The following is a 13661-nucleotide window of genomic DNA, read 5'->3' as shown; positions in this document are numbered from 1 at the left end:
TTTGGTTATGAATAACAGGAAATGACTTGATTCAACGACGGAAGTCACTGTAAAAGGGAACTTGACTGCTTTCACTCCCTCAGAAGGAAACTTAAGGAAGTTAACATGTGGCGTATGTTTGCCCGGAATTACGTTGCTTTCGAATAGACTCTCGAAGGCGCTGTGATATTGCGCGCAGGGCTTGTTTACTGAGTTATAATACATTCTGTAGAGTGTACAGTACTCACTTGCGTAGATAGGGTAGAAGTTGACCCCCCTTAGGACAACCCACGTAACTCGTGTAACTATGACGCTCCAACTTATCTGTTATCAGCCTGTAATTGCATTTAGTCAATATTTAGTCTAGTCTTTAATTTCCAATCAACGCTTTTCATTCTTCGTGATCAATGATTCGTGAAGGAAGTGTTTTCATTCTCTTCACGGACTTTACAAGTTAAGACTCAAGTGAAAAAAGTCGCGGATGTTTCGTTATCAAATCTGAGATTATGGACGTCATAGTCTCCGTGTGACTTTATTTTCTTTGACGTAATGACTTGATACTATCACAGATACAGGGATGGGTCAAGGCCTGTGCATAAAAAAAATTGAAATTTTTGCTTAATTCTTCAAGTTTTTCATTTGCAAACTGTATGACCTTTTCCATCCCTAACCGTCGTTCTTTCTTTATGCTTTGCCTTTCTTTTAAGCATAGCTATCTTTTTGCTATTTATTGAACTCACGTCACAGATAGTTTCTCTGGCTTACAAACGATCGAGCGATTCGAACGAAATAACAGCAACGATGACTGACATTTCCTACTTAAGTCGCTAGAGCTTCAGGGACATCCACGCACTCTCAGCCATACAAAGGCAAAATACGAATGAATTTTAAGCACAGCATGAGCAAGGATAAATCAGAGAGAGCATTTATAAGGAAGTCACAGGGATATAATCTGTTTAGCGGGCACTTAAAGTAACAGGTCCCAAGTATGGTAAAGGTGTGCTCTCCCACCTGTTCCTTGTGAGACGCTCTCACCGCGTGCCTAAGGCTAGGTAGGCAGGCAGGCATATTTTAGGAAAACACCCGACAAAAATGTGTCTCTTGTTGTTGTTGCTATTGTTTTTTTTGTCGCTCTTTTTAAATTATTCAGCAAATCAATTTTGTATCAAGCGAACTGTTAATTACTTCTTGGCGCCTCGTTTGATTTGCTATCCAGTCCCTTTTTTGTTCGACGAAACAAAACCGATTTTATGATAGTTTTCACTACTGAACGCCAGTTTCATTGTGTTTCGGTATATATCATGGATACAGTCTTGAAGCCCTCAGGGTCAACGTTTGGTGAACTGTAATTTCAAAAGAGATTGATCTCGTTCTCATAAAGTTCTCTACTTCAGTGAAAATAAGGCAATATTACTTCTAGTATTGAAAAACGTGAGTTGGTTGGTTGGTTTTGCAGGTTGGACCGTCAATTTGTACGAACAACCAAGTGATCCTTAAAACAATGAATATCATCGTAGAGAACAAAAATAGTAACGTTAACACATTAATTGACAAACTGTCTGTCTATTTTTGTACTTCATTTTTTTTACTATGTATAGCACCCGTTGTATTATTACACAATAAAAGGTACTTATAATTCCTATGGGGTAAATTAAAACACATTCCAGAAGATAAGAATAACAAGCTGTCGTTGCGTTACAGTATTGTAACGGTAGTTCTAAGGCCTTTCTGCAAAAAGGACATAAAATCGCCTAAATACATCCCTGGAAAGTTTCAAAAGCCTCTCTTAGCTATCCCAAAATTCTCAGAATATCGCATATCCCTTTTTTATAATTTCCCTTTCTTTCAACAATTGATTTTGAGCCGTTTAGGTCAAACTCTGCGGTCGAGGAAGTCGAAAAAGTGCGCAAGACAATGTAGACGCAGACGTTAATATCTATAATGTTTATATTAATCACGAAAATTCTGCCACAGAAAAGCTGACTCAACGGAAAATGCTTAAATGTTTTAAAATATCCCTAAATTTCAATGTATCTAGATGTTTTTCTAAATATCTCGATGAAGTATGCAAATGTTTGTGGAAAGGTCTGGTACATACAAGATTTTAACAATCACTGTGATTAGAAAATCGATCAAAGTCAAAAATCACTTCAATATAGCAATAGTTTGTGATTGCTGTACTAGAGATCCTTAAAAGCTTGGAATTGCGCTTATTGTCAGCGCAGCTGATACATTAACTCGACGGCACTAGCGTTTGATCTTCTTGTTTTTCTCGAGAAACTGACAGCTGCTTCTTCGGCAACGACTACAGAAGTGCTAGTTCATTGTCAGAGCTGGAATGTTAATAGCAAGAGATAATAACCACCGAATAGCTATCAAAATCACCTCTTTTTTCATATCCAGTTGCAACATACGTTATGAATGGACGCTATGAATCGAGAATGGACACTGATGACAAGCTACTTGATTGAGAGAGAATCCATTGTTATCCTTGACATAGAGAGGGGACCCTTTTCCTCCTGAGAGACTCGAGATTTTGAGCTTTACTTCTTGAGACTAACTATTCTTGATGAGGAAATATTTCACTAAGTTAAGGTAGAATTCATTTGATGTGGTTCGTGAGTAAACTTTATGCTAATTCCACTGTCTCAATGAATATTCTCCTCTATTGCAGGTTTTAGGGCGAGAATATGTAAACATAAATCATAAATTGACCTTTGAAATTCGCTAAGAACAAGTGTCAGAAAAAATTATTTAAAAATATTAGTCTATGACTTGTTTTCTTTTTTAAGCGAAACTTCACAGCAGTAACTTTTTTACTATGCTTGTTCGTGACACGTGAAAAGTCTCCCATGTTTCTACCTGAATTATGAGTGTTTTGATATAAAAACCGCCGCCTCGTTCAGGGTATTTTACTTCGTACATGGCTGCTTATGAGAGTGGTTACTGAACATTCTCCACAAAATGCTAATTAACTGAACTGAGAAAAAGTTAACACGTCTATGGAGAAACTTATTATTATGTTTAACATGACAAATGATGGCATTTAACTGTCAAAAACACCTGCCAATTATCACAAACACTCATTGCATGCAAGCCACAGGAAACTAATTATATGAACGTGACCATGATTTTGAAATGCGTGGGGTGAGGAGCCGGAGTTATGCGAGCATAAGATCCAATTTGCGCGCTTAATTCATAGAAAGTTACTTGCGTCTTTATCTTTTGCGCCATTTTTCTTTACGACTTACAAACTAATGGAAGACAAACATGAATTTAAAGGGCTAACCTTGAAAGCTAAAAAACCAGAAACTTTCGAATCACTTGTTGCAACGCGAAAAGTTGCCTTAAAAATGTAGGAAACCACAAAAATATCAGTTTTGCAGGATAGGAACACACTAAAATGAGTCAAAAGGGAACGAAAAAGGTTAGGGATACAGGAACCTGGCCATGCAAGGATTGCAGATGAAGAACTTACAGAATGCAGTCAATTCTTTAAGATATACAAACACTGACTTAACTACTTCAAGGAAAATTTTACTTGGATATCTTCCAGCTACCTACCGCCTTAGCCTCACTTAACGTGCAGTAGATCAAGGGGCAACAGCTTGGCTGGATTTGAAACAAGATTTAGTGAATCTTTTAACAGAAATTAAGGGTTTTCGTTGATCCTGAACATATGCAATATCAGAATTTGCAGATATTAGTTTCCGACTCCTTTCAACAGAGACTCGTTCTGTTAATTTTACTTACATTGTGGTTGCTAAGTGAGATATACCACAATTTCCACAATATTCATGACACTGGGCTGGCGTTGAGGGCTTTCCGCTCATGGAAAGACATTATTTGTATCTGTTGAAAAAGTTACGCGTGGAAACAGTACATCCTTTTCTATCATCTAACATTAACTTCCTTCGCGGTCCTATTGCAGACTTCTTTCTCAACTCATCAGTACGCCCATAAAAACTAAGGAACTCGCCATCAATATGAAATAGCAACTTAACAGCATATAGCAATAAGTAAGAAGTGTAAGGTGAGAGTTATTTTGTTATAAAATTCTCTAATTACCAGAGAGCGACTAACGAAATCTCCACAAAGTGTACAATAACAGTGGTGTTTAGAACAACTTTTTCTCGACTGATAAATAAGGGAGGAGGACACTTATGAAGTATGACACGCTCGTATTGAATTCTCCATTCATCCTCCCTTGCCTCTGAAACCAGAACACACTCGGCAAGGGTGTCGTCATAATTAAACAGACTGTTATTTCTTTGTAATACTAGACTGCCAGAACAGAGAAACCACAACTGAACCTTTTGTTTACTTGAACGGCGACATGTGCCCAACAGGTGGGGAGTGAATTAGTTTTGCAAACGATAACAACGGAACTGATTAGTAAACGGAAACGAAATGCCACAGACTTGTCAAACCTTTTTATGTATCTTGTTTCTCAAAGGTCTCTTTGTAGAGGGTTTTCTCCGAGGTATGCTGTACCCCAGGGAATCCGAGACTCGGCAAGTGAAATCTTTGGATGGGATGTGGGATTTCCGGGCGGATATTTCCTCAATTGGGTTCGATGAGATGTGGTATTCGTTGCCCTTAGCACAGGTAAACAGCAGCTACAAATCAGGAAATATTGGTTACTTTGATATCAGGGGAAAATCAAATCAGATCACTTGACCAGACAGGGACATGCCCTTATAGGAAAAATGATGAAGTTTGGACAGAGTGGGCTCACAGGAAAATTTTGAGAGCCATTTGCACCGAAGCCTTCACTTTCACTAACTAATTTTGTATAACGCTTGACTGATTATCATTTAATTCATACATAAATCTAGATTCCTGCGAAATGGTGTCAGCACATCCTGCAGACTAGATGTGTTTCATTTTATATTGAACCAGGCTGTTCACTCACTGCGAGAGTTTTCTTACCGTAGAGACACATGACAAGAGATCATTAATTTGACTTAAAATAACATCCTCGAAATAAAAATAATTACACTCGATGAAGATTGTATATTCAAAGATTTGGATCGAATCGGTTATCACCTCATCACCGGCATGCACGAAATATATCGACTTTTAAGGAATAGTTTCTCTTTGGTCACTTCTGAGAGTGAAAGGATTTGTTATCATCATCTCGTTATCAATTAATGCAGGTTGGCGATGTTCTTGCGATGCCTGTTCCTTCCAGTTACAATGATGTCACAGAAGACCGCTGGCTTAGGGACTTCGTTGGCTGGGTGTGGTATGAGAAAGTCTTTTATGTGCCATCATCCTGGAAATCGACCTCCAAAAGAGTGGTCTTGCGCTTCGACAACGTATTTTATCGTTGTAAAGTGGTAAGATAATCGAGAAATGAATTGTGAGACCCCTTTTCGATCGTAATCGTCCTTGAAGTCGTTCAACTTTTTACACTGAGGAACCCCAGTAAGACACAAAGGGGTTTACTTTATATGTGGAGGTCAGAACTTCTAATGGAAACAAATATTACGCGAAAATTATAGCAGGAGAGTACATATGGCGATAGAGAGGGAAGCTGCTGGCCCAGGTCATGAGATATATCATGGCTTATGTATAGTCACACCTTAGTCCATGGCAAGTACAAAGGAACGTTCTGTTTTGGTTGTTGTCTTATAATTATATCCATGAAGTTTCAGGGAATACAAAATACTTCTTGGATCGGATATGCTGCTTCGTTGATCAGTTCTCGCCTAGTATTCAAACATGCAAGTGATACTGGGAATGGTCAAGCGGCTTAGAGGAAGAAGCCCCACTGAATGAACCTGAAACGTCTGCTGTCATACCATGTCTGATATTTTCCTAATAATCCTGCCACAAAATTTAGCTAAGACTTGTGTGACTAGTCGCTATCGACACATTTTTTGCTTTAATTTGATTGCAGTGGTTGAATAGCAAAGAGATACTGGAACACGAAGGAGGAGACTTGCCCTTTGAGGTTGACATTACGGACCAGCTTGATAGCTTTGATAGAGATTCACACAGACTGACAGTGGCAGTGAATAATACCATAAGTCAACCAAGAAAAGTAAAGGCTAGTAGGAGGTAGTTATTCAAACAAAAAACTTGCATAATTATTACTTAGAACGGAAGATTGAGGTATTCATTTGAAGTATCTGTCAGCTGTCTCTACTCGTTCACAAACCTTATTTTAGGCCAAGCGAATCAATCCAGTAGCGCATACTCTTTTCTACATTGACTCAGTTCAGCCACATACATAGTCGAGAGTTGATCCATCCCAAATCGGTGTCGTATAAAAATAAAACTAATGTAATCGCAACTGCAACTAGGTAATAACAGCTCAAAGGAAAAGCGAGGAAGCTGCCGGAAGCACGGGAAACGCTAGAGACCGGTTATAGTCTCGCATTTTATTATTTCCGGGTAGTTTAAGTCTTCCTTTTTTTTTTCTTCAATCCAAGAGAATATTAAAGTAAAACAAATCCAATCCCGAGTTACTTTCGACCGTGAACTGAAAATTTCTCCAGCTTACCCTTAGTTTGTTTGGCGCCTTCCCACATAGAAACATTGAACATGTTAAGTACTAATATACCATTGATAGAGTTCATGCCGCCAAATGCAGGAAATAATCAATGCAATATCTTTCTTCCTTAGCTCAAGTTACTGCGATTCAACAAGTGATCAGTTGACAGAAGTCGACTTCGCCGGAATCCACGGCTCAGTTAAACTCTACACCACTCCGGAAGTGCATTTAACAGACATCTCTGTATTTACGGAACACACTTACACCAGAGCCATACTCAAATTCGTCACAGAGGTCGCAGCCTACAATCACGTCAAATCAAAAGACATTATCATGAGTTATGAGCTGCTCGACAGGAAGGGAAGGGTGGTGTCATCTGCGGGTGGGGAGGGGATGTTCAGTGGGAAGGTCACAGTGTTTTTCCCAACCTTGTGGTGGCCCATAGGTATGAGTGACAAGCCTGGTTATCTGTACAATCTCAAGGTAAATTTATTTCACTCATACATAAAGTATTTCTTGTAGGTGTACTTTTGGTTATATCTGAATCGAGTTTCGGAGGTTGAAAACGAAAAAAACTTTTTAATCCTCGTTCCCCAACATTTTCGATTAGATCATAACTGGATCCTATTATAACGGCCGTCTATGACGTCATCAAGGGAGGCTTGTCCTTCCCTTCCCGGACTTTGCACGGACAACTAAACAAGAAAGAGCCCCTGAAGGCTAGGCTACGACTATCTTTCTAAATCTAGTCTCGTCGATCTACAACATCGAACTCCAGCAACCTTTCATGACACGATCATTCCTTGCCTCACTGAGAAGATTAAAGATGTTCTCCATGTGCCCGACTCGACATACTTAAATTCCAACCTTCACTATGTGATCAGTAAGGATTATAAGATTTTGCTCTTCTCTTTTAGGTTATCATGTCTTATAAAGGAATTAATGATGTCTACAATCTTCCGGTGGGCTTCAGGACCGTCCGAGTAGAGGGCTCAAGGATCCTCATCAATAATGTTCCATTGTACTTAAAGGGGTTTGGAAAAAGGCAGGATAGTGACGTAAGCCCCTTGTTAAGGTGTTCCAAGAGTTTCCTTGTAATTTTCAGTGCTCCTCAGTCCATTTGAAGCTCTTCACTGTTGAGAAAAGAGGTCACATATGATTATATTTTAGCACTTCTTCTCCTTGCAGATTCGTGCTCGAGGTTTTGATTATGCCACCTTAATTAGAGACTTCAATCTGATTCAGTGGTTTAGCGCCAACTCCATCCGCACAAGTGAACACCCACCACCCGAGGAGCTTCTGGAACTTACAGACAAATATGGAATTATGGTCATCAACGAAAGCCCAACTGTGGCACCCAAAGAAGTGTATCAGTACGTGTTCACATTAACCCCCCCTCCATTACATACACTTAAAGTGAATGGAGCCTCCCCCCTAATAAAATTGCTGTAAAGTCGAAGAATCTCATTCATGAATTAAGACGGCATCAGATCTTTCCCTAATTGAGAAAGCACCACCCAAGCTGTTCAATAACTGATCTCGTTCTTTGTATGTTGTCACTCGGAAGTATATAAAGAGACCGCTTTCGCAGATGGCGTGCATGAACTCGATTTGTGTGAAGTTTTTTGTCGTTTCATGCTATACCTCCCCTCGTTTTTGGGCGTTTCATTTATTTTACAGGCGTGTAACGTAAGTGAATATCATTGATTAGGTGTTTCAGGTATATCAATTTGAGCCTATGGCAACATGGCTGCTGCCCTTTCTTTTCATTTCATGAAAACTATCATCAATTGTTTTTACTTCACCAAAGATTATGCCCTTAAGTTAACTGTTTATATCTTACTGATACAAATATTAGAGACCATATTACAGAGCATGCAGTCAACCGCCATGTTGACTTGCTGTCAGAGTTGATACAACGGGATAAGAACCACCCATCTGTTGTGATGTGGTCTGTAGCAAGCCATTCAGTAACAGTGCGCAGTGGGAACATTGATTCACATTTAAAACGAATGATGGACTTCACACGAGAGATGGATTTACAGAAACGGCCTGTTACGTACATCACCTCTTCATATGACAAGTTGATGATTATGGAAGATCCTGGGGTAAGAGAGAGAAATTAAAGTTTGCAATTTTTTTTATCTGGTCGGATCTGGTTCACACTTTGGTGCTTCTTTAAATTGCGCCGACTCTAATCATTGATTACTTCGGCTTCTCTTACATGTGAGGACTTCGGATTATCGTTCCAGTCCTCATCTCTCTATTTTCCGAGCTGATATATTTTCCCTCTTACTCAACTTTCTACCTATTTCCTTTTCTCAGCTTCAATTCTGTGACGTCATTTCTTTCAATCGTCACTACGGTTGGTATTGGTACCCAGGCCAACCCTCGTTGATTTCGAAGTCTCTAGAGGAGGACCTGCGTGGCTTACATAATGTGTTTGGTAAACCAGTTCTCATGGCCGAATATGGCAGCAGCGCTGTTTCCGGGAGACATAAGGTAATACAATAAAACAACTAATCAGCCGAATTAAACCAATTACGAGAGTGAAAGCAAAGGAAACTATCCTTTATATCACCGAATGAGGACAAATTTGTTGGAAAGGATATACTAAATTGTTGAGTTCAGTAGCCTTTAAGCAGGTACAGTAAACCGTTTTCCTTTGGATCCTAACCCTTTACAGCCTAACATCAGTATAAATGTTCTCCATACTGTTCTCTAAGCATTTCTTGTGGTGCTGATAAGGAGAATTTGTTGAACAATCTGAAGCTTCTTAAATTGGTGATCATTTCCTTTATTCTCATGACCTTTACTTTCGATTGAAAGGTGATAATGTAAGGAGAAATTAGATGCCAGTCACTCTCAGGGGTTAAAGGTCATGTCAACAGTTCAGCTTGTGTTACAGCATGGAGGTTGTAACTTTAGGGTAGTGATTTGTGTGTGTGGGTGTAAATGTTTGTGTTTACTTGCTAAAATCGGTACTTGGAGTAGGTATCACGTTTCACTCAATCCTGTAATATTAGCAGAGCTTTGTCTTCACTCGCTGATATTCCCTTCAAGGAGGGTTTGCATCTTCCATTACATTTGCTAACTTTGTTAAACTTCCTCTGAAAATGACTTTTGATTTTGTTTTATATTGCATTAGAAACCGTCTGTGCTATATACCGAAGAGTATCAGGTAAACATTTAAGATACTTTGTTTCACAAATGAAGCTGAGGTTTCATACACGCCTTATCAAACGAAGTTTTTGAGTGCGAAAATTAAAAAAAACCATTCCGAAACAATTCAAGCGAGCATTTCGGCGAGTCACTGTACATGTGAACTGGCGAACCACAAGCGCAATTCTAAATATTTCCTGCGCGTTAAACACTGTTGTAGATCTCGTGGTTTTAAAACTCTTGCCATGTATCTAAAGCGATGCCAGCGTTTAAAATTTGAGTTTCAGAGTAATTTAAGAGCATTCCCTTACGAGGCAGAGGTTGCTTTTAAATCATTAAAGGAGTTTCCTCTCATGGTGAAGAGGGGATTGTCTTACCTAGGTTACCTTCTTACAAGTGTACCAGTCACATCATTTTATGTCGGACAGCACGACTTAACTATACATATCAAAGATGAACTACAATAAAATTAAACTGAGTTATTTTATGTAGACAGCAGGACTTAAGTATACATATCAAAGATGAACTACAATAAAATTAAACTGAGTTGCTTTGCTTCAAGCGCTCTAACTCTTAAATAAACTTATTCCCAGGTCGACACAATGAAACAATATTTCCCAGTATTTGATCGACTCAGGAAAGAATTTCTGGCAGGAGAAATGATCTGGACTTTAACAGACTACAACGTTCTAGAATGTAAGTAGAAAGGTTGGTTAAAAAGCCTAACAAGCCCTATTAATACTAGTGAGTGACGACACCAGTCAAGCACTCTCTTACTCCCCTCATCGCGTATCAATATTCTCCGTTAGCCGACGTCTGCTTTTGTTCTTCTTGTGCACCTACGAGATTGATTCAATCACGCAGATTGACTTGACTTTTGTTTAATTTTATATGAAAATTATCCAGTGAGGTATCAAACAGCATTTCAATCACCTGTTAATGCTCAAATAACAGTGAAATGATTCTTATCTAAATTTGAACTTCATACCGCATTCTTATAGCTTATGACACCATGTCAACTAACACGAAGGGGCTCTTGACGCGTCAAAGACAACCAAAGGCTTCTGCGCACGCTCTTCGGCAGAGGTATCAAGCCTTGACAGTGGACACGCATCCAAGGTTTACTGGTGATCAGTTGCTGGATGTCCTTATTAGATTCAAGCCTCACGAAGGAGACAAGTTCCCCATCGCCATCCACAACAGACTACCTGCTTTGATAAGAGAAGAAAGAGTAAATACAACAATACGGAAACGCTCTTTGCACGAGATAATGACATACTACGAACCGTGATGACCGGGTCAACGAAGTGTTTTATTTGAAAATGACTCACGAGGAACTCATATGTAGTGACATTTTCCCATATGATACTCGTGGTAAAGCTCATTCAAAAATGTACATGAATTTAGGTGCGAATTTTTATTAGAGAGAGTTGGTCATTAAGGAGAAAAAAGGAGTTGGTCAAAACATTTTGGACTTAGGCTTTACACTCAAATTGGCAAAGAGAGCCACATATTTCCATCTTCCAGCTGCATCGTGTATGATTATGGTGACTATTTAAAAATATTCAATTAAGTATTCGATCCAAAAGCATTTAAAGTTATGCAACAAATGCCCTTGTTCGTTTGATGGTTTGTTCGTTTGCTCTTCGATTGTTTGCCTACCGCATTCGTCATCCTTCCGTTTTCGACTCCCGGTCTCGCTGTTCCAGTGTTTTGGGTACCAAGGGGGTAAGTTTCTGAAGAAACTGTGGTGCTGCGTCGGTAGGAGAGTATAACTGGGTAATTAAGTATTATCAACTGAGTTGATCACGTAAATTGGCCACCGTGAAAATTTCTTGTTTGTGTGTGTGTGTGTGTTTTGTTATTATTTTTTTTTTTTTAACAAAGTACGGTACTTCTCTAACAATTGTACTTCAGCGAATAATTTATGTATGTCAGGGAATATTATCCTGTAGGGGTCTGGAACAAAATAAATTCCTGCCAGTTCGGTAAATCTTAATCCCCCATTTTAAAGTAATTGCCAAGCCTAACCTGATTCATAACATTTAAACGTGACTGGACGGTCATTCCAGCATCATTATTTGATCGTTTGTATTCTTTATTTACTCCGGTCCTAACTTCTGAATTTTGTCACATCCTGCTGTCACGCCATCTATTCGATACTCGATAAAGCTCTAGCCGCGAGCCGAGGTGCTGAAACATGGCTTCCGTCTTTGTAACGCAGTTTCGTAAACGTTGCAGTCCCCTTCTAGCTATTTTTGTGTTAGTTACTGTTCTGCTCGTTTATCATGTTACTTATCACGTGAGAAGTAAGCATAGAAGAGAAATAAGATTACTGACGTACAACATCTGGGACTCCTCTCTTAAGATGCGTGAAAGAATGGAAGAACTTGGAAAAATTGTAGAGGATCTCGAGCCAGATGTTTTAGCATTTCAAGAAGTCACGCTAGACAACCTGGCAGTTCTACGAGAACAGCGCTGGTTTTCTCGCTACCATCTTATTCCACGAGGCGTTTTGAAATCCGATGGAAAACATTTTGTCATTATTTTGAGTATCTTTCCTGTTGAGAAATGGCTGGTTCATCCATTCACAAATAATGTGGACTCTACATCGAATCGTGGTCTTGTTTTAGCAGAAGTTAGGAACCCCATTTCTTCTACAGATGTTACTTTTGTCTTTGTAGCAACACACTTAGCATACGGTGGCTTCGGCACTACGCAACGCGAACAACAGTTGAAAGAATCATTTCCAATTATCTCTTCATACGACAATGTTTGTATCATGGGAGACTTGAATATCGACGAAAATATCGATGGCGAAGTTGTGCTGCCACCAGCTTGGTTTGATGCGTGGCTATCGATTCCTGGAAATTCAAACGAAAATGGGTTTACATACGATCGGTTAAAAAATTCGATACTGAAAGGTCCTCCTGCAGTGAATTCAACAAGTTACAAGGGACGATTGGATCGCGTGTTTTGCAAACTGTTCGACTTCAAGGTTAAAGAAATGAGAATTGTTGGCGATGAGGTGACAAGAACCGGTACATTACCTAGTGATCATTTCGGTCTTTTTACGGTGGTTGAACACATAGAGAAATCTGAAACTGAAAAACAGAAACAATCAACCGGGAGTGAAAGTAAAGTTTATTTTAAGAGGCCAAGAGGCTGGGAAAAATTAATTAAGTAAGTAAAGATCACGAGGGCTGTTTCCTTCATGTTGCTTCAAGTTAAATTATCTGTTAGAAGAAGAACTGTAAGAAGTGCTTTAAAAAGTACTCTAGTTTGTAAGGTAGTATCTTTTGTTGCATTAGCACTGTAAATATCAGTTGTGTAATGTTTGAACATTGTGAGTATTGATTGCAGTTACTGTAGAATTGCATCATTGACAGTCACATTGCATATCACTTTGTCACTAGTTGATATATTTTGTTTGTACAGGAGTTAATTGATTTACCAGTTTGCATAATCATCAAATTACCTGTATATGTAGATGGATTTTCTGACAGATGTAGTTTAGTTGATTTGCAAGTTGTAAGTGTTTTTGATCTGATTAAGCAATACATTATTTGATCAGTGCATGATTGCTGAGTTTATAAAAATTACAGTTCATATATACTGCTAATTAAATGCAAATGAAAAAATTAACAGATGGCTAAAAAAAAAAAATTTTTTTGATTGCTCCTTTTTTTTCTAAGTTGAAGCCTGGAGAGGTGTATAGAGGACCATGGACAAATCTCTAACAATATTCTGCTCTATTTCTGCCTCTAGTCCTTTTGGCTGCTTAGGGAGGCACAGCATGTATGTCCAAGTGTCTTCCCCTTCCTCAGATGCTAGTCCTATCCCAGTACTTGTGTTTGGGACATCTCATGCAAGGCACTCATACATCTCAAAGGATCCAAACTTTAGTTTCAAAGAGAAAACACCATTCTTTTGCCTAGCTCTCAGTTTGTGAAGACATAGAAAAATTGTGTGATTCCTAGAAAATTGCACTGCTTTTTCTGTTTGTTGCCTTTATTTG

General features: G+C 38.9%; 2 protein-coding genes across 2 annotated transcripts; both read left to right on the top strand.

Moving 5' to 3' along the window:
• Nucleotides 1-4273: 4273 nt before the first annotated feature.
• On the top strand, nucleotides 4274-11636 carry LOC113665527 (beta-glucuronidase). The gene is made up of 11 exons (XM_027181235.2): nucleotides 4274-4587; nucleotides 5139-5321; nucleotides 5885-6045; nucleotides 6613-6964; nucleotides 7399-7539; nucleotides 7670-7854; nucleotides 8340-8589; nucleotides 8807-8983; nucleotides 9630-9662; nucleotides 10237-10339; nucleotides 10645-11636. The coding sequence occupies exons 1-11, from the start codon at nucleotides 4390-4392 to the stop codon at nucleotides 10932-10934; spliced, it is 2073 nt and encodes a 690-aa protein (XP_027037036.2). The 5' UTR covers nucleotides 4274-4389; the 3' UTR covers nucleotides 10935-11636.
• Nucleotides 11637-11740: 104 nt separating this feature from the next.
• LOC113665480 (uncharacterized) lies at nucleotides 11741-13219 on the top strand. The gene has a single exon (XM_027181176.2). The coding sequence runs from the start codon at nucleotides 11844-11846 to the stop codon at nucleotides 12828-12830; it is 987 nt and encodes a 328-aa protein (XP_027036977.2). The 5' UTR covers nucleotides 11741-11843; the 3' UTR covers nucleotides 12831-13219.
• Nucleotides 13220-13661: the final 442 nt, after the last annotated feature.

The sequence above is a fragment of the Pocillopora damicornis genome, chromosome 12 (assembly GCF_964200805.1).
Source record: "Pocillopora damicornis chromosome 12, jaPocDami1.2, whole genome shotgun sequence".
Taxonomy (NCBI): domain Eukaryota; kingdom Metazoa; phylum Cnidaria; class Anthozoa; order Scleractinia; family Pocilloporidae; genus Pocillopora; species Pocillopora damicornis.
This window is presented reverse-complemented; position numbering and strand designations above follow the sequence as displayed.